Source organism: Pollachius pollachius, assembly GCF_949987615.1.
Source record: "Pollachius pollachius genome assembly, chromosome: 10".
Taxonomy (NCBI): domain Eukaryota; kingdom Metazoa; phylum Chordata; class Actinopteri; order Gadiformes; family Gadidae; genus Pollachius; species Pollachius pollachius.
Genome location: NC_136943.1, coordinates 4,055,081 through 4,073,699, shown reverse-complemented (window position 1 = coordinate 4,073,699; position 18,619 = coordinate 4,055,081). Strand labels below are relative to the sequence as shown.

General features: G+C 47.3%; 3 protein-coding genes across 3 annotated transcripts; 1 reads left to right on the top strand and 2 right to left on the bottom strand.

The window, feature by feature from the left end:
- Positions 1–39: 39 nt before the first annotated feature.
- On the bottom strand, positions 40–4,602 carry grhpra (glyoxylate reductase/hydroxypyruvate reductase a). The gene is made up of 9 exons (XM_079745413.1): positions 4,396–4,602; positions 3,701–3,831; positions 3,290–3,362; positions 2,800–2,916; positions 2,531–2,619; positions 1,690–1,791; positions 1,415–1,550; positions 1,053–1,183; positions 40–555 (listed from the first exon to the last, which is right to left on the bottom strand). Exons 1-9 carry the CDS (start codon positions 4,479–4,481, stop codon positions 434–436), a joined length of 987 nt encoding a protein of 328 aa, XP_079601539.1. The 5' UTR covers positions 4,482–4,602; the 3' UTR covers positions 40–433.
- Positions 4,603–4,965: 363 nt separating this feature from the next.
- Positions 4,966–14,719, top strand: LOC307082006 (protein phosphatase Slingshot homolog 3; the record flags this gene model as incomplete). The annotated part of the gene is made up of 17 exons (XM_079745410.1): positions 4,966–5,206; positions 5,418–5,617; positions 6,864–6,901; positions 7,021–7,210; positions 7,994–8,109; positions 8,329–8,397; positions 9,633–9,698; positions 10,723–10,905; positions 11,224–11,317; positions 11,640–11,768; positions 12,216–12,262; positions 12,389–12,535; positions 13,264–13,464; positions 13,750–13,942; positions 14,045–14,152; positions 14,264–14,338; positions 14,567–14,719. Exons 2-17 carry the CDS (start codon positions 5,570–5,572, stop codon positions 14,717–14,719), a joined length of 1,857 nt encoding a protein of 618 aa, XP_079601536.1. The 5' UTR covers positions 4,966–5,206; positions 5,418–5,569.
- A 1,378-nt stretch (positions 14,720–16,097) lies between these two features.
- mrpl18 (mitochondrial ribosomal protein L18) lies at positions 16,098–18,177 on the bottom strand. The gene is made up of 4 exons (XM_079745419.1): positions 17,923–18,177; positions 17,631–17,799; positions 17,070–17,304; positions 16,098–16,236 (listed from the first exon to the last, which is right to left on the bottom strand). Exons 1-4 carry the CDS (start codon positions 18,020–18,022, stop codon positions 16,132–16,134), a joined length of 609 nt encoding a protein of 202 aa, XP_079601545.1. The 5' UTR covers positions 18,023–18,177; the 3' UTR covers positions 16,098–16,131.
- Between the last annotated feature and the right edge of the window lie 442 nt (positions 18,178–18,619).

Here is an 18,619-nt window from a genome sequence, read left to right as displayed (position 1 = left end):
GTACCCCACATTTTGCCAAACAGTTGAAAAAAGAAAACATTTAATTTGAAGTCAAATTTAATTCCATCCTCTTGCATATAAAAAAATGGATGAATGTTTTGAAGAAAAACATAACATGTAAGTGCTTTGTAGGAGTGCTGGGAAGTTTTCTCCAAAGTATACCGCATTTCCAAAAGTCCTAAACCTATATTCTGCATTTACTCCTCCCAGTCTGAATTGTATCGTTTAGATCGGTTAGTAATTACAAAGGTCTTTAGTGGACTATCTCAAAAGGTGAATCATTAACCGTATCCTAGCAGCAATTCTCGGTTCTCCTCATATTATTGTTTTCACTATGAAACTCCTATTGAATCTTATGGCACCGTTTTGCTCAGGACTGACATTACTCTTGAAGGCCTGAAGAGGGCGCAGTTGAGGCGAGCGGTTCTGCCGCTCAGAAGGTCAGCTCGCTGGGCATGTCAGTGCCCTGCAGGCCTCCCAGTAGGTTCCGAGCGGACAGTTCGGCCATCACGCCTCTGGTGGAGTACGTGGCGCTGCCGATGTGAGGTAGAACCACTGCGAGAGAGAGAAAAAGAAAAAGAAAGAAAGAAAGGACGACAGAAAGAAAGAAAGAAAGAAAGAACGACAGAAAGAACAAAAGAGAGAGGAAGAGAGACAGAAAGAGAGGGACAGTAAGAGAGAAAGAAAGAAAGAGAGACAGAAAGAAAGAGGAAGAGAGACAGAAAGAGAGGGACAGTAAGAGAGACAGAAAGAAAGAAAGAAAGAAAGAAAGAAAGAGAGAGGAAGAGAGCCAGAAAAAGAGGGACAGTAAGAGAGACAGAGAAAGAAAGAAAGAAAGAAAGAAAGAAAGAAAGAAAGAAAGAGGAAGAGAGCCAGAAAGAGAGGGACAGTAAGAGAGACAGAAAGAAAGAAAGAAAGAAAGAAAGAAAGAAAGAGAGAGCAAGAGGGTGACAGTCAGAGAGAAACACGAGTTGATCATTATTGAAAAACAAACAGAGAAATATTGAGCGAAAAGAGGTCCTTTTCTGTTTGTGCTGCTGATATTTGCTCACCGCAGTTTTTGAGCGTGAGCAGGGGGTGGTTGGAGGGCAGGGGCTCGGGGGTGGTGACGTCCAGGCCAGCCGCGGCGATCTGGCCGGTGCTCAGAGCCTGGTACAGGTCCTCCTGGTTCACCACAGTTCCTCTGCAACACACAGCAGGGAGACTTACAGTGAGGTTGTGATCATTACAGCGCCTCCACACGGACGGAACAATTACTTGCCGGCAGAGGCTATCATATATCAAGGACAACGTGAGGCAAATGCACAGTAAGAAAACATTGTCTCTTTTTGAGGAGCGTTTTGCCTACACCGTACACTGAATGTTGCAGTTTCAGTGGTCTATGCGTTTAACCCTCTCGAGGTGATGCCCTTGCCTGCTGGAGTTGACGAAGACGGCCGTCTTCTTCATCTTGCTGAAGAAGGCCTGGTCGCACATGCCCTTGGTGTCGGGTGTGAGGGAACAGGAGACGACCACGAAGTCACTCTCAGCGACCAGGGTGTCCAGTGGTACTGCGGAGCAAGGAGAGGTGGAAAGAATGGACTCAAATGAGCCGGTCCTAATGCCTTCAGCTGCCTTTGTTTTATCTCTTCAAATGGTCCATGTTTTTAACCTATTCAAAAGCGGGCCTTTGCATCTTTATTTTCTTACCGAACTCTCCGCCGACCTCGCCTGCGTAGGCCTTGGCCGTTCTTCCAGAGTAGAGCGTACGCTTTACCCCGAAGGCCTTCAGTCTCTTGGCGATCGCCAAGCCTGAGAACATACATACACCAGGAAGGTTTTCAGGAGCTAACAAAAGGGTAAACGTAGGCCTGATTCAACCAGGCTTTCTGTCTGTTACACACACCTCTGTTATCAATTATGTTGTAAATGTTGTATGGTATACAATGTGAATGTACTGACAAGCTAAGGTTATCTACATGGTTTTGTTTATATGGTGTTTTTGGTTGAATAGTAATTGCAAAAATACAAACAGCCTTATGGGTTTTTGTGTGCAAAAAACATAAGGCAGATACGAACCGCAAATACCGCCTAGCATAGCTTTTCAAAACACTGAACTCATACTGAATTTAGAATAACACAATGTTATCTTTAGAGTTATGAGTCCTCAAATGGATCTGAGGTTAATGTTCAACCATATCAGGTGTTGTTGTTGTTGTTGTTGTTCCTCCAGTCAGGTTGTTCCAGTAGTCGTTCGTTTCGTATAACCTCCGTCTACATATCCCTGCCCTGGCAACATTGGCTTAAACAAATTTGAAGCAAAAGAAAGTGAACCGCCCCTTTCACCCTAGTTTGAGCTGGCCTGCCATCGCACTGTAAGAGTCTAATCTAAAATCTGATTTGTGAGACTACTGGTCGTACTACTGTCTACTGGTAGACCGTGGTCACTGGGTTTCAAACTCAGAACCATCGGTCTGGGAATCAAACTAACTCCCTCAGCACCTGAAGAAATACCCCTTTGGTCAGAGGAAGCAAGAGGAGGGACCAGCACCTATGCGTCCCAGTCCGATGACCCCCACGGTGCTGCCAGACAGACCGTAGCCACACAGCCACAGAGGCTTCCACGAGCTCCAGCCACCACTGAGAACACACACACACACACACACACACACACACACACACACACACACACACCTATAAATATAACAAAGTGGATCCACATGCAAATATCATCCACATTTGCAATGCAAACTCACAAACCAATCAAAAGCAAATGCGTGAGTGTAATCAAACGATAAGCCGCGCGATGTGCGCACTGACTTCTTGACCTCCTCCACGCCCTCCGGGAGCCTTCGCGCAGCCGCCAGCAGCAGCGCCACGGTGAGCTCAGCGGTGGCGTCCGTCAGGACGTCCGGTGTGTAGCCGACGCGTATCCCGCTGTGGTGGGTGGTAGACGGACGGTGTTTAGAGCGCTTATCTAACCAGTGGCTAATCAATGCGCTATACAATATTGCCTAACCTTCACTCATTCATGCGCACATTCACACACCGACGGCGGTGTCAGCCATGCAGGGACACAGCCAGCTCGTCTGGGGCAGTCAGGGGGAGGTGCCTCGCTCAGGGACACCTCGACACTCAGCTAGGAGGAGCCGGGGATCGAACCAGCAACCTTCCAGTTACCAGCCAACCAGCTCCACCACCTGAGCAACTTACCGCCCGAAAACAAACGCACGACACAGCTAGTTGTTGCTAGTTGGCTACACTGCACTTCGCCTAGCAAAGCGTGTTAGGTTAGCATCGTTACACTCACCGTTTCTTTATTTCGTCCATGGCCATGTGGTCGAAGCCCACAGAGAGGGTGCTGATCACCTTCAGGTTGGGCCCTGCAGGGGGAATCGACAATAAGAGAGAGAATGTATCAGAGACTCATATTTACATTCATTTGCACTAAGTACATTTGTCAGAAGAAGGAGGAACAATATATCTCTGCTGGTACAGTTAGGATGTTCATAGAACCAAGTGCCAAGCACTAACAATCACTAGGTTAACACTAGTACAACACACAATAAGTGCTTACATTAAGTGTCAAGACGTGCAACATACACCGAGTGCGTAAGAAGGGTGGGAGGGCGTGGCTATGCAGAGTCTAGGTGAACTCTGAACATATAGGGGATAACAGAGGGGGTCTTGTGGGCTACCACCAGACACTAGTGACGTGTACCTGCAGCATCCAGGAGCTCTGCATCGATCTTGTCTGAGAGTAAACACAGAATACCGTGAGCTCCTTTCACCCCCTTCAGAAGCTCTGCCCTGGGCACCGGTTCATCGGAGTCCCACAGAGCCACCTCACATCTGATGGAAGAGCGGACAGGCACATAGACTTAGAAGAATAGGATTAGCATGCATTAAAGAGCAAAGCTTATTTCATTCAAATATTTATTATTTAATATTTAAGTATCTATTCACCACCATACAGTATAGTACAATAATAAAAACACTACATGAGAAGCTACGGAGTGCAGAGCAGCTATATGCCGCTGCAGAGGGGTGGGAGAGCGGCATGGGGCTCCAGTCTGACCCCTGACCTTTGGCCAAGAGGACCAACTGTGGCAAGTGTGTTAGGTAAGACCCTTCTTAAAAATAGATTGTAACGAAGAAATTAAGAAATTAATACTCTAACAGCTTCCCACCATTGACCCTGGTTCATTGAAACAAGTCAATGTAAACTAAGTATTGTAATATTGAATACAACAAAGTGGACGGTTCTGTTCAATGAAGGCAAGTCCTAAACTTGACAACTGCACATGGTGGAAGTGATCCGTGCGACAAATGTAATCTATGGAACAGACAGTAAAACACAGTACACCTGTCAGGCTAGCATTTGGAATAATATTAATAAGAATAACGTAAACCTACACTCCGGCCTGGGACAGTAGCTTCGCCCCTTCTGGGGGGATGCGTCGTGTTATGAAGACCTTCATGAGTTTCTGCACAGCTTGCATCCAGAAACACTGAGCAGGACAGCACCGCTGCCGCAGTCCCCTTACCACGAGGAGCTGGGTTAATGTTTAACAGAGGATAAAAGTGCAGGACAGATGTCAATGGCTGGTAAGTTTGTGCAAGTCGGACGACTAGTAGACACGCACAGACATGACGTCAGGCTACAATGCGCATGCGCGTGAGCCGTTATTCCGTAATAAATATATTGAACCCAGCGGAATGCAGCAAAAACAACAAAATAAAAAATAAAAGCATATATTCTCCGACTCTCTTCTTAAAAAAGAGAACGCTGTCAAAACATGGATAAAGAAATATAAATGTAAATTGGTAAATGTTAATATTTGCCAAACATGAGTTATGTTTGTATGCATTTTGTAGTTTATTTCAATTCGGTGGCAGACATTCTTTTACTGTGTTTTTTTTACGTCGTTCCTTAAGGTCATGTTTACTTTTCTTCGTGTGCCTTTCTTCCTGGTTGCATGGCCGTGGACGCTAGGCGTCAGAACCCAGGATCCTCGACGCTCAAAGGAGTCTTAACTTGGTGAAAGCCTTCGCCGCGTCTTCTGTTCAGTGGTTCTGCTGGACTTATCCGTCGAGATCACCTCCCAAAGACTTCGTGGATGAAAGCAACACACGATCGGACCAAGGATTCATACGTTTTACAATTTGATCCCAGTTTTGCAGATCACTGTGGCAGAACATTCCTGCGTGGGAAGAACACTAGAAGGTAATCCCTGCCTCCTCGGGATACGTTTTCCTTCCCAGGCATAGGAGCGCATGGTTTTAAATTCAATTTATTTCGCGAAGGAACTCGTGTTTTCTCGCTTTATTGGGTGGCTGGGTGGGTATTGAAGCGATGTTGTGATTGAGCTTTCTAATTGCGTTTCTCACCCCGGTGCCCGCCCCCCCCCCTTGCAAATCGTCCACTGTCACTTCAGAAAGAACCAAATATCTGAGAGCTGACACGCCCGCCTGCAACACGCTCTGCCGGGCACACGGTTCTCCCGACGGCTCTCTGGGTCTCGCGTCCCATTTCGAGAACCATAGTCCAAACTGGACAGGCTGGTGTTGAGCGTCTCTGTGCTGTGGAATGGCTCTTCTCACCCTGCACAGAACACCTTCTGTCTCCACCGCGCCTGTAAGTATAGCCTGCTCTCCATGGCGCCTCAAGCCGCACACAGCAATATAGTCATTGTTGAATAGGGTTTGGTTTGCTGTGTGCCTTGACTGCACATCATATGCTACACTGTGCTGTAGACACACAAACTGCCTGAATTAGACCATTCATGCAGAAACCATTAGCCATGAAAAACAATCTTCCCCCGCAGGCGATGTAACTGTTTGTTGCATAGCTGCACTGTTTGGCTCGTGGAAAAGCAGGAATGCTGCAATTGAATACCGCTCTGTAATGTCTATTATCGTGGAACATGAACAATGCCTAAGCTAGTTATATAGACAGTAGACACCCAATTTCACCTATAATCTGGTAGTCCATTACTCAGTCTTACATTGACACGTAGGCCAATGCTTCACAATCTCATCAACCTTTGTCTATGGCTTTATCTGTCGTGTTTATCTTTTCTTGTTTCACATGTCATTCTTTCCCTTTCGCTTAATTAAAAACAGCTCAATGATTAAACTTTAGTTGCCTCCGAGCTATGAGTTGTGCTGTGGCCATGTGAGGTAAAAACTAAGAAGCATTCCCGTTTGTAAAGTGGCCCGCCTCTCCCCTCTGATATAAAAACAAAAAGCTGTAGTGCTTTCCTACTGTTAACTCATTTGTTAACTACTCTTCTCTCCTTTTGTAAACCCCCCCAATCCTTTGCAGTGATCTTCCTATGCCTGCTTCTCATCTTATTTCCCTCTTTTTTTTGTTTTGTTTCTTGACTCTGTCTGGACATGTCAGTTGCATAACAGGTAATGCCGGTGTCTCAAGTTTCTCTCAAACCCTTTACTCCACAGTTTGCTTCTATTCTCCTCCCTGTCGCTGGTTCCCAATCCACATTCTCTCTGTCTTTCTTCTTCATTCTCTCCTGCACCCCATGTTAGTTTTTTGCATTAATCCTCATTTTTTTAACATGTCGCACTACCTAGTCCCTGAACCACGTTGTGTTAACACAGCTCCTTATTATCACAGCTCTGTCACTCCTTCAGAGATGACTGCTGAATGACATTTCTGTACAGTTATGTAACACATGCATACATGCTTAGAACCGCCCACCCTTCCACGGCCAGGAGTCAGTGAAGGGAGATGTATGGAATGTGTAAATACATACACACAAACCTACATTGGACTGCCACAATTGAAAATGCTTTGTGTTATCGTACTATTGCCTTGTTTAGTTGTGCAGTTGGTAATATTTGTGTGTTTTTGTTTTTCAAAGGATGAAAGCATCCCTAGCAGAGGAAAACTACAGAAAAGGTAGATTTGCCGTTTGATTAAACGCCACCCGTTTGATTGGCTCTGCCTCGGTGACCGACTTGTGCCAAAGAAATGATCCGGGCCGATTTGAAAAGCGTCTGTCTTGCTGTCCCCTACAGGGAGAGCTTTGCATTGGTCAAGGGGGTTGTCCTCCTGCTGGAAGAGGGAGAGAGGGAGGCCGCTAGCGAGGGTCTCTCGCCCGATCGCAGCCCCTCTCCCAAGCAGGAGGGGGGGCCACCGCCAGACACGCGCCACAGACACCTCCAGGCTATGGTCTCGCTGCTCAGACCCGAGGACACCGTCAAACTGGTGGGTGGCATTTTCCCCACCTACGGCCATCGAGACGTTAGTCATGTTCCAGTTAAGGCGGCTTGTGTGTGATGTGTCGCAGAGTGCGTTCAAAGGAGCCCTCTGCTGTCGGCTTCAAACCAGACGGGCGACCGGAACTGTCGACCAGAAGATGCTTGACAACGCTGAAGCATTCTGCAGAGCGGCGCAGAAGAATTTTTTCATTTCAGCTGATTAGGTTGATAAGAAACCACTTGAATCCATAACCCGTTAGATTAAAGTGACTCATATCCTCCTATTGTTAGGAACTGTGTTGTTAGCAGCGTACACCACTCCGGCGTTTAATAATCCACTAGGTCCGACATTATCTACCAATTACGGGTACTTCCTGTTTCAGTCCTTACCGATTGGCTTGTGAAGAGTTGGCTGGGTCTGGGTTGACCAATAGAACGGCTCATGCAATCAGATTGTATGGATTCTCTCGGTGCTTAGGTCTTACTATTCAATTGAACGTCCATTCAATATTAACAGTGTCTCAAGTCAAGTCATTGGGATTTGTATGGGATTTTTGTTCAAAGCTGGCTGAGGACAGGGTTAATGTAATCTGGGTTTGATGCCAGGCTGAGGCTGGTTCGCTTGCAGGGAGGCACGCATCTAGGACATGTTCACAATTCAAACCGCGTGGTTAGAGTGTTTTTTTTTTTTCTCGCTGCATAGTTTGGTGAAAAGTTTTTCATAGTAATTTGTTCCACTCTCATTTTGGATCTGTCCGTCTGTCCGTCTGTCTGTCTGACCGTCCTGCAGGCGGTTCAGCTGGAGTCTTCGAGTCCTGTACGGGTCCGCTACCTGATAGTAATCTCCACCTGCAGTAACAAACATGAGAGCATCCTGCTGGGAATGGACTTCCCCAAGGCAGACAGGTTAGTGTGTGTGTCTGTGTGTGTGTGTGTGTGTCTGTGTGTCTTTCTGTGTCTGTGTCTATAACTTGAACCATTATGCTTCGGGGTGCTCTGCTAAAAATGACATTACCTTTTTAGGAAACAAATTCTTTGAAGCGCTCAAAGCCAACAAACTCTCTCTCGTCTTCTCCACTTCCTCTTATTCGTCTTCTCTCTCTTCTCTCCCACCCCGCCCTCCAGCGATGAGTGCACCATCGGGCTAGTGCTGCCGGTGTGGAGCGACACCCAGGTGTACCTGGACGGAGACGGGTAAGGCTGGGCGGTTGAGAGCTGGGAGCCCACTCGGTGTGGTTACAGCGCACGGCACAGGCACCTGGCGGCAGCCACTGCTGGCCGGCTTTCGTAATCCGGGAGCGCGGCCATAAAGCTTGAGTCATGGCTGTATTAATAGAGTTGAATCGTCTCTACTGTAAACTGCCGTTGGTCTGCTCACTCAGGTCAGCGCGCTGTGTAAACACGTAGACGTGTGTGTGTGTGTGTGTGTGTGTGTGTGTGTGTGTGTGTGTGTGTGTGTGTGTGTGTGTGTGTGTGTGTGTGTGTGTGTGTGTGTGTGTGTGTGTGTGTGTGTGTGTTGGCTGAACATTATTTGATTGTTGTTTCATAACAGACTGGATCAGCGCTCTGCCTTGTATGCAGGGCTGATACTTTAGGCATGAGGCATGGTAATGGTGATGTCGGTTGCTTGGCAACGCGAGTTTGACGGACACACACACTGTCAGAATGTAGTGAATGTTTGTACGACTCGGTGCGAGTCTCGGTTATGTGAATGCGTCATTATTATTTGTAGGTTCAATATCCCATTTTTTAATTCATTATGAATTATTTGTGTAAGCATCTATTTATTTATTTATTTATTCTATTCTATTACAAATTTATCCTTGGCTGAGAGCGAGCTTAACTAACAGCGTCTGAGTTCTACAGAGAGTAGAGGAATAGGAACAGAATGCATTTCCAAGGCTGGAACTGAAAGTCGTTGAGCGCAGAAACAACACCGTGGAGCCGCTGAATGATAAGAGAACTGATCCTGTCACCGGACTAACGGCTCATTTGGAAAACGCGTCACTCAGCGATGAGCCGGGCTCATGTCACACGTCCCTCACAGGCCTGCAGACACATTCACACTCCATACCACAAGCTGACTCAGCAGAGCTGACACCCGCCTCCCAGCCTCTCAAAGCTAACACGTTTAAACCCTAGGTCTCTGTGTTGTTTGGTTGTTGTTTATTAGTTTCCAACGCGTCCCCTGCCATGCCTTCAGTAATTCAGTTGCAGTTTGTCCTGGGTTTGTCTTTTGACAAACAAAACGTAACATTTGACTTTCATTGAACCACGGGTTTACGCGGCCTTTCGACTAGCGTTTGAGGTTTTATCTTCTCTTGTTGATACGTTGTGTAACGACTTCCTTATTCTCTTTCTCGCAACTCTGGGGAAACGGATATGTCAGATCTTCTTTCCTTATCGTCTCCATCTCTTTATTCTGCCAGCGGATTCAGTGTGACCACAGCAGAGGAGACCAGAATCTTCAAGCCCGTGTCTATCCAGACCATGTGGTGAGTCACGGTCACAGGCCGAAACATGCACAACGTAGATGCGCACAACATAGACACACAACCCTGACAAGACCTTTGTCCCCTCCTGTAGTGAATGTGGCCTATGACCTATGACATACTCTGTAGTGAATGTGGGCTATTACCTATGTCCTATCCTCTAGTGAATATGGGCTATGACCTATGTCCTATCCTGTAGTCCCGGGCTATGACCTATGTCCTATCCTCTAGTGAATATGGGCTATGACCTTTCCTGTAGTCCTGTGTGATGGTGGTAAACGGTCTGTAAGTTGAGTTCAGAATGAGGCACTGTGTTCATTCTGTTCACGGGCCAACAGATATGTTCCACTTTGTAAACCGTTGTTTGTGGCAGAGGCAGCCCTGACCGCATGTTTGTGAAGCCCTGGGAGACGAAAGTTGCGTGTAGTTCCTGTTTAAGGCCTATCAGTAGCTCGTGACGGTTTGATGCAAATCCCCGGACCACCCAAAACACCACCGTTCAAAATCAATGGGATCTAATTCTCTTAATACAAAGCGAGCAGTCTTTGTTCGGTTAGGATCTGTTTACTTCATCTCCATGTTATGTTTTTTTAAAAGCAAACAAGGATTGAATATCAATGAGTTTAGGCCATAGTCTTCTGCCGCGCTGTCACGCTGTGTATTCTTTTATAGTCTATGTTTAAAACTATTTTAAACTGATGGAAATGAGAGAGATGTTTCATCCCTCTCTCTCTCCCCCCCTCTCCCCCACTTCCTCTCCTCCTCTCCTGCTCTCCCCCCTCTCTCCCCCTTCCCTTCTCTCCTCCTCCCCCTCTCTCCCTCTCTCCCTCACCCTCCCCCTCTCGCCCTTCCCTCCCCTCTCCTGCTCTCCCCCCTCTCTCTCCCCCCCTCTCTCCCCCTTCTCTGCTCTCCCCCCCTCTCTCTCCCTCCCCCTCTCACCCTCCCCCTCTCGCCCTTCCCTCCCCTCTCTCCCTCCTCCCTCTCCCCCTCCCCCTTCCCCCCTCTCTCTCTCTCTCTCCCCCCCCAGGTCGGTGCTTCAGGCCCTGCATGGCTGCTGTGAGCGGGCGGTGAAGGGAGCGGTGATCCCCGGCTGTGGGCTGGACTGGGCCGCCCACTACCAGCGCTACGTGGAGTCGGACCGCTACTGCCTCAACGAGTGGGAGGCCATGAACGACCTGCAGTCGATGCGCAAGGAGAGCGAAGGACAGGGGTGAGTGAGTCCTCCTCTCCTTGTCTTGATCCGTCTCTCTCTTCTCGTTTTTCTCTCTCTCTCTCTCTCTACCTCTCTCCCCGTGCACCTATGTGCAGAGCCACCGTGTATACCGTACATAGACGCCGTGTGTCTATGTAGAACATGGTTCTCTCTCTCTCTCTCTCTCTCTCTCTCTCTCTCTCTCTCTCTCTCTCTCTCTCTCTCTCTCTCTCTCTCTCTCTCTCTCTCCCGGTGCCATGTGTCTGTGTTGAGCGTGGTTCTCTCTGCGCTATGTGTCCGTGTTGAGCGTGGTTCCTGTCCCCCTGCTGTGAGCAGGTTCTCCCAGCGCTCCTCCATCGAGGCCCAGATCAAGGACCACCTCCGGGACATCATGAGGACAGAGGACCTGGACAACCTGACCTCCAAGATGGTGAGAGGGCCACCGCTGGTGGACTCTTTAGTCCTTCAGTCCTTCAAAATCCCTCAGCAGAGGCTTTGTGTAGGGGATGGACACAATAGGCTAATCTGTCAAGTCCAACTCATGGGGCTTATCCCCTGAACATCCGAGTCTGTAGCTTCACCTGTCGCTAAGGAGCAGGTAGGGCTCCAGATGGAGTCCTCCTCAAGGATGTCCCGCTAGAGCAGAAAAGCTTGGGGATTGATTTTCCCCCAGTTATGTTGAGACAGTGGACAGTCGTTTTGTGTGAGGACGGTCTGACGGTGGGGGACGCCTTTGGTCTCTGCGCCTCCAGGTTCGCACCGGCCTGGAGACCAGGATGAATATGGACATGACGGCCTACAGGGAGTACATCGACAATGAGATGATGGTCACCTTCGCCCAGATGGACAAACCCTCCCGGATCTTCGACTACCTTTACCTGGTGAGGTGGGACGGAGCCCAGGGGGGTAACCGTCTGCCCCCTTGGTTCTACCGGGGGAGGGAAGATGGTGGGGGTTGGTATTAATTGGAATGCGGCCCACAAAGACGTCCTTTTTAAAAAAAAAAATCTACTTTGCAAAAAGTAGAACAACAACTGTAACAACAGCATTGACAGCCGAAGAGAACATCAACAGTGACAAGCGTTCTTGTTGATGTTCTCTTCAGCTGTGGAGGCGTGTGTTTCTAGACGACTCATGCACTCATTCCCCTGCCTTGAGGGAACACGGTGTTTCGCATTCTACTTCCCCTATTTCTTGGAGGCTTCCTTCCTCCTGCGTCAGAGCCGTGTGTGTGTGTGTATAGCGATAGCGGCAATACTGTGGCCTTCTCCTCCCCTCCCTGGGGTTAAGACACTGTCCTCTGTTTCCCTTCGATTTGCTTTTTCCAGGGCTCGGAGTGGAATGCTGCCAACTTTGAGGAGCTGCAGAAAAACAAGTGAGTGATCCTGTCGTCCTCCCTGGTGTTTGGGGAACACACTTCTGGTGGTCACGTGTTGTTTACAAGGACATCCAACCAGAATACGACGATCTGTGTTTTTTAAACGTGGTCTGTGTGTTGCAGTGTGGGCTACATCCTCAACGTGACTCGGGAGATCGACAACTTCTTCCCCGAGGCGTTCACCTACATGAACATCAGGGTGTACGATGTGGAGGCCACCGACCTTCTACCCCACTGGACCGACACCTACCAGTTCATCAACACCGCCAGGTGAAGCCGCTCAAACCGTTCGGTCAGGTTGGGAGGGAGGCCGAGAGGGCCAGCCGAACCTAGGCTCCTACGAAGCATAATTTATAATATATAAACTCAAGCTGTCTTCAGCGGGCCCCCTTGGATTCAAACCCCGCCCCCTTGTTTAAAAGCCCTATTCAGCCGAGGTCCGACGGCATTTTAACGAACGTTTTTCATGAATCGGAGGTTGAGGTGGGACGTGCCTCTCAAGAAAAGGGAGGGTTTGTCGTCGTGGCTAGAGAAGAACCTCTCCTCGATATTTGAATCCATCAAAGACTAAATCTAGCACATGGTGACCCATTTTGGTGAGCCATTGGCCAGAAAACAAATTTCCACTTCGTCTCCCCAGCCATGACAGAGTAATATACAACAATATCATCATAAACTGTATACCTGGGACCATTATGAACCAGGCTCTCTGCTACGGATCAGAGATCAGAACAGGATCTTCAGGCACAATTTGGAATGGAATCTAAGCCGGTTATTATGACACAGACGTCTGCAAACATTAATGGGGTGCCAAGGTATCTAAAAAGGTTCAGTGTGTGTGTGTGTGTGCATGCTTGTGCGTGTGTTTATCTAATCCCAGGGCTGAGAAAGAGATCGAGGTGTAGATTTAAGCATGACGTCTGTCTTAAGTGTCAGTCTTCAGTGATATGACAGGTTTATTTGTAATACTCTCACTCTCTCTGTCTTAATCCCTTCAGGAAGAGCGGGCAGGCGGTGCTGGTGCACTGTAAGATGGGCGTGTCCCGCTCAGCGTCCACGGTCATCGCCTACGCCATGAAGCAGCAGCGCTGGCCGGTGGACGTGGCGCAGGCCTACGTACGGGAGTGCCGGCCGATCACCAGACCCAACGACGGCTTCGCCCGGCAGCTGCAGACCTACAACGGCATCCTGAACGCCAGGTCAGACCCACTGCCGCATGCCCCGGGGAAATAGGTAATGGGGAGCGGTGGCGGCCATTTTGGGGAGTAGCCTTTTTATTTTATTTTAACTTTCAATTTTTTCTTTAGTTTGTTTGTCTAGGAGCCGGAGGAATATAAGTTAACCAGTAAAAAATATATACCTATTTTTTACGGTATATAAATCCTTGAAATGTCGCATTTTGATTCCTCATCCACTCTCACTACGTAGCCGTGGTCAATGGCAGGTGCACGTTACCATTTCAACGAGCAAACATTTTTTTACAGCCAGCAGCGCCACAGCGCCCTCTGGCGGCGGAAGTCAAGAGATCAGAGAAATATATCACTTCACAAGGAGGACGAACCAGAAACCGAAAGAGATAGCCAAGGGGACGAGGGAGAGGAGGATTTTGAAGAGGAAGATACTGATGAGGACGAAGAAGAAGAGGATGAGATACCTGATATTGTTGGCATGGACAAAGTAATGTCTTTACGGTTACATTATAATTGAAGACTGAAGTCTGAAGACTTAAAATATTAAATCATACATCTTTTCTTTATACTCCTAACCCTAAAAAAAAAGGTTTTTGAGGACCAGCCTGCAACCAATCAGGAACCTTCGCTAATGGAAGCCCCAGCCCCAGCAGCTGCCAATCCCAATCCTACGATCACAGTGCAGGACAGTGACAAGGTGAGAAGGCCCCCCCTCCCGCTGTAATGCCCCGCTCCCCTCAGACCTCCATCCGGCTCTCCCGCTGTGCCCGGGGTTCATGCCCGGCGTTTGTTCTCCTCTCTTTTCCAGACGGTCCTGAACCGAAGCGGGAGGATGAACCTCTTCTCTCTGATGCAGTCCATCAGCGAGCTGGACGACGACAAGGTAACCGTCAGAGAAGGGGGCAGTGAGGCCGTAGCATAGACCTGAGGAATTAAATTGGCCTTTTATTTTATTGGATGCTTTTCTGGCTGGAATATTCCTGTCACCTCTCCTTGAACATTTACACAAACGTCGGTATCGGCTGCTTTCTGAAGGGAGAACACGGTGGCCTCATTTGGAATAGCATCGGGATCTTTGAGAGGAAGTTTAATGTTCATTTGTTTCCTCCAGTTACCCAGCAGTCCGCGGCGATCTCCGCTGCAACGGAGGCGGAGCCAGGCGCGGAAGGGCCTGACTCACCAGAGAGCCTGTGTGGACGTTTCCCCCGAGCCCCGCAGCCAACCAGAGAAGAGGACACAGGATGCGGATGGGAAAAGCATGTGATTGGTTGAACGGAAAAGAGGAGGAGGGTGTTGATCGAGGGATTCAATCAAATACCATGATGTCCAAGTGGGCAGAGGTTGTGAAGCGTGACTGATTGAAGTATTCTCTCGACAAGCTATTTGAACGCAGTTGCATTATCGCTCTCACTAATTTATTGTCACTCTTTTAAAATATTGGTCCAATCTTTTTTTTATGCATCCATTTTATTCCGTTGGGGAATACCTTTTATATGCTCGCTGTATCGAGAGCCGGTCAGTATTGGGGCCGTAAAAAGCATAACTGGCCACCAAATTGGTTTAGGTATTCAAGACATTATTTCTGTTTATTTCATGCATGTCTCAGATCCAGTGTCATCCCTTTCTCTGCTGTTATTTACTTTGAATACCCCCCTGGTCCACTAAGGACCTCACATATTATAAGTTCTATACCTCCCAACTAAAGGCATGTATATGCAATTCAAAGTATTTTTCCATTCAACTTGTTTGAGACTATATGCTGCCAGTGTAGATGAGTTTTGTAAAGAGAGTAACAGTTTATGTATTTACTTAGAGAGATTTAAGCTGGGTGCATAACAATGTATTCCAACATACCAATTCATGTTTTAAGTTGACAGCAAAAAAGACAGTACTTTTCTTTTCATTGTAAAACAAATCAAATCTATAAGTGCCTTAAACATGAATCTAGTTTAAGAAAGTTAAGGCTACTTGTTTTCTTGGATTTATTTTTAGGATATATATTCACTACAAGTTGGTGACTGTTAGTAAGTGTGTAATTGTGGTTCCATTTTGTACTTCGCAATGGGGGATGTTTTGCTGTTCCTACTTTGAAAGTATTACATGCATATATAAATATATATAGAAATGCTGAACTAATGCTGGGGCATGTTATTTTCCTTTTTCGTATCTTCCTTCAATGAAAGGACTGAATGCATTCAGGATTATGTCCTAATGTGTATTTAATGGATGTGCTTTTTTACCCCTACACTCTGATCGGGTTTATGATACTTTGGTGTTCACACTGGCCAACGTAGAACTTGCTGTTTTCATGGCATGCATGAAACATCATGCACTTTATTATTTAACCACACACACCATGTCCATTCCCTGAGCCTATGGTCACCTTGTGTTATGATGAATTGTATCAGACGTATTTCTATGACCTCCCACCATGTCTCTCAGCACACATATTTTACCGTTTACAACACTTGCTTTACGAGTGATCCAATAAAATATTCCACTTAAAGCAGCCGTTTTGTTTTACTCAATATACCAGACTACAAAAGGATATAACTGAACAACACTGCATACTTTCCACGTAGCTGTGTTTAAGGGTAGACCGACTCATCAGGCTACTTTCAGAAATAGATTGCAGAACAACAAGTGAACCATTCTTTTAATTCCGATTTTCAATATTCACATGGGGCCGGGCGGGGCCTTCACTCGGGCTGCGATGTACTGCCTCCTGGGCTCACTGAGGACCAGTCCTCCGTCCTTCAGTGCCGTCCTGAAGGACTGGATCTACCACACAGAGGAAGACAGAACCCGGTTAACAACACGCCTCTGGACTGCTACAACACAGGCCATGGTTACACCAGCATTTTCAATCTCTCCCGTTCACAAGTTGAAAACGGTTTTTGAGATTGCACTGCAGAGTTTTCCCTCAGTCTATGCAGGAGGAAACTTGTACGTGAGCTGTAGATGACCATTTTCCAAACCGCCACCAGAAGTGGTGTACGCTACATTCACTCTAAATCGCCCAGAGATGAGAATTTGTATTCGCTATATTAAACAGAAGAAATGTGGGGGAAAAAAACAAATACCTATACTTCAAGAAAGTTTAAAATGTTCTTCTTCCATAGACATGTGTGTAAGACTGATGAGAGATCGGCTTTCGTCTAGACTGAATCTCTAACGCAGGGGTCACCAACCTTTTTGAACCTAAGAGCTACTTCATGGGTTCTGAGTCATACGAAGGGCACCCAGTTTGATAGACTTCTGAAATAACAAATTTGCTCAGTTTGATAGTTTAAGTTATATATTATTATTAATGATCTCTCACAATACATATCAACAATGACTTAAAAAAGGTGGGATAGAGTTGTTCAAGAATGAGTTGTGCTATGTTTAGAACAGGCCTGCGGGCGCCTCATAAGGTCCTTGCGGGCGCCGTGGAGCCCGCGGGCGCTGTGTTGTTGACCCCTGCTCTAACGGATCATTGCTGAGACACTGGCTAATGGATGGATTTAAGAACTGCCTGTAGAGACTAACCCTACCCACACCTCGGTGGTCAAACCCCAACCCTTTAACCAAGCAGCGGTTTCAGAGCGCAGGGTCTGCGGCGTCGTACTCACAGCGTCCGAGCGGAACTGCCAGGGGATGGCCCGGTACACCATGCGCGTGATGCCCGCCCGGTGGCACCTCTCGGCCAGGACCTCGCCCACGGCCTGGCAGGCCGCGACGCAGCGGGTGGAGGCCAGCTCCCGCTTCACCGCCCACTCCTTGGTGGAGCAGGAGAGCACCGGGGTGGGGGAGTCGCAGGCAAACACCTCGGCCGTCACGTGGTGCTGGGAGCGGGTGAACACCAACCTGAGGAGAGAGAGGTAGGGAGAGAGAGAGAGAGGGGGAGAGAGAGACAGAGACAGAGATTTAGAACTGGGACTGGCGTTGTTTTGAAATGTCAGGTGAGGTTTAAGAATAACTAGGTTTTTAAATCATATGATCAGGTTGGATCTCTAATCTTTAAATCTGGTATTGAGGTTATATAGTTAGATGTTGTGAGGGGAAATGTCTAGGAGGCAATGTTGATTCATATATATTCTTATTTTCTTGACCCTGATTCATATATATTCTTAGTTTCTTGAACCTGATCACCGCAAAATGATACATCAGCCAAGATTTGAATCGGTACACACCTGTGGTAGAACTCTCTATGGGGCCAGGTCGTACCCCATCCCCTGTCTTTCATTGCCAGGGCCATCTGCTCGAGGTTGCGGGGGTTCCTGTTGACAAACGTCGGACTGACCGCCTCGTTGTCATCGACCACCGGCTTGGACTGCGGGGCTGCCTGGCCGAATCCACGAGCTGGAGGGAGAACACATCGGTTGAGGTGAACCAGCCGAGAAGAGATCGCATTCAAACAGAGATACCACCAGAGATAAAAAACGCTTTAGACGACAAAAGGTAAACTCTGAAAGATGTTATTACCCAACAATATAGATTTGCTCCCAGCAGTAGTCGTCCTGCAGCGATGCATTTGACCTAACAGCAGTCGAACACTTCGACTTATGTCGCCCAGAACCGCCATGATCTCTGCCAAGGTCCTCTACCCTTACATATAGTTACAAAAAAATCCAGAAATAAATATTCAATTCAGTTCCAACGAGGCAGTCTACGATTCACAAGTCTATGCACTACATAGTGAAGACATTACTGTCTACATGGGGAGCGCCATCTTTGACATTCGCGCAACATCCGTTAAGTTGAGGCTGTGCAACTCAAAAAGTACACTCCCGGAATTTAGGCCAGCGGTTATTAGTTCCGTTTATGTATTATTACTCAGCCATGATATACAAATATGTACCAGATTAGAATAATTGAGACTGTAAATTGCAAGACAATTTAATTATCAAAAGTCAATTTTATTAACATATTCCAGGGGTCAGCAAACTTTTCAACATGCAGTGCAAGTTTGACATTTTCTCGTTAATGAGTGTGCGTTAAGCAACAATGTATTAAATATTAAGCTGAATTATGACACAGCGACCAAAAACATTTCCAGAAAATGTTCCTGTAATTGTATTATTTCAATATAGTCCACAATCATGCATCAACATTTGAAATGTTTTTTTTGTTATATTTGCAACATGGGCTTACAAATTATAATTACACCCATCTTAAAACA

Bases quoted from the DNA above. Each gene is read 5' to 3' on its own strand.
- grhpra (XM_079745413.1), bottom strand. From the start codon at position 4,481: ATGCAAGCTGTGCAGAAACTCATGAAGGTCTTCATAACACGACGCATC. The intron at 1,551-1,689 runs GTAAGAAAATAA...CTTGCTCCGCAG, and splicing joins CGAGGTCGGCGGAGAGTTCG to TACCACTGGACACCCTGGTC. The intron at 1,184-1,414 runs GCAAGGGCATCA...TGTGTGTTGCAG, and splicing joins GTCTTCGTCAACTCCAGCAG to AGGAACTGTGGTGAACCAGG.
- mrpl18 (XM_079745419.1), bottom strand. From the start codon at position 18,022: ATGGCGGTTCTGGGCGACATAAGTCGAAGTGTTCGACTGCTGTTAGGT. The intron at 17,800-17,922 runs GTAATAACATCT...TTCTCCCTCCAG, and splicing joins GAGCAAATCTATATTGTTGG to CTCGTGGATTCGGCCAGGCA. The intron at 16,237-17,069 runs GTGAGTACGACG...TCTGTGTGGTAG, and splicing joins GGCAGTTCCGCTCGGACGCT to ATCCAGTCCTTCAGGACGGC.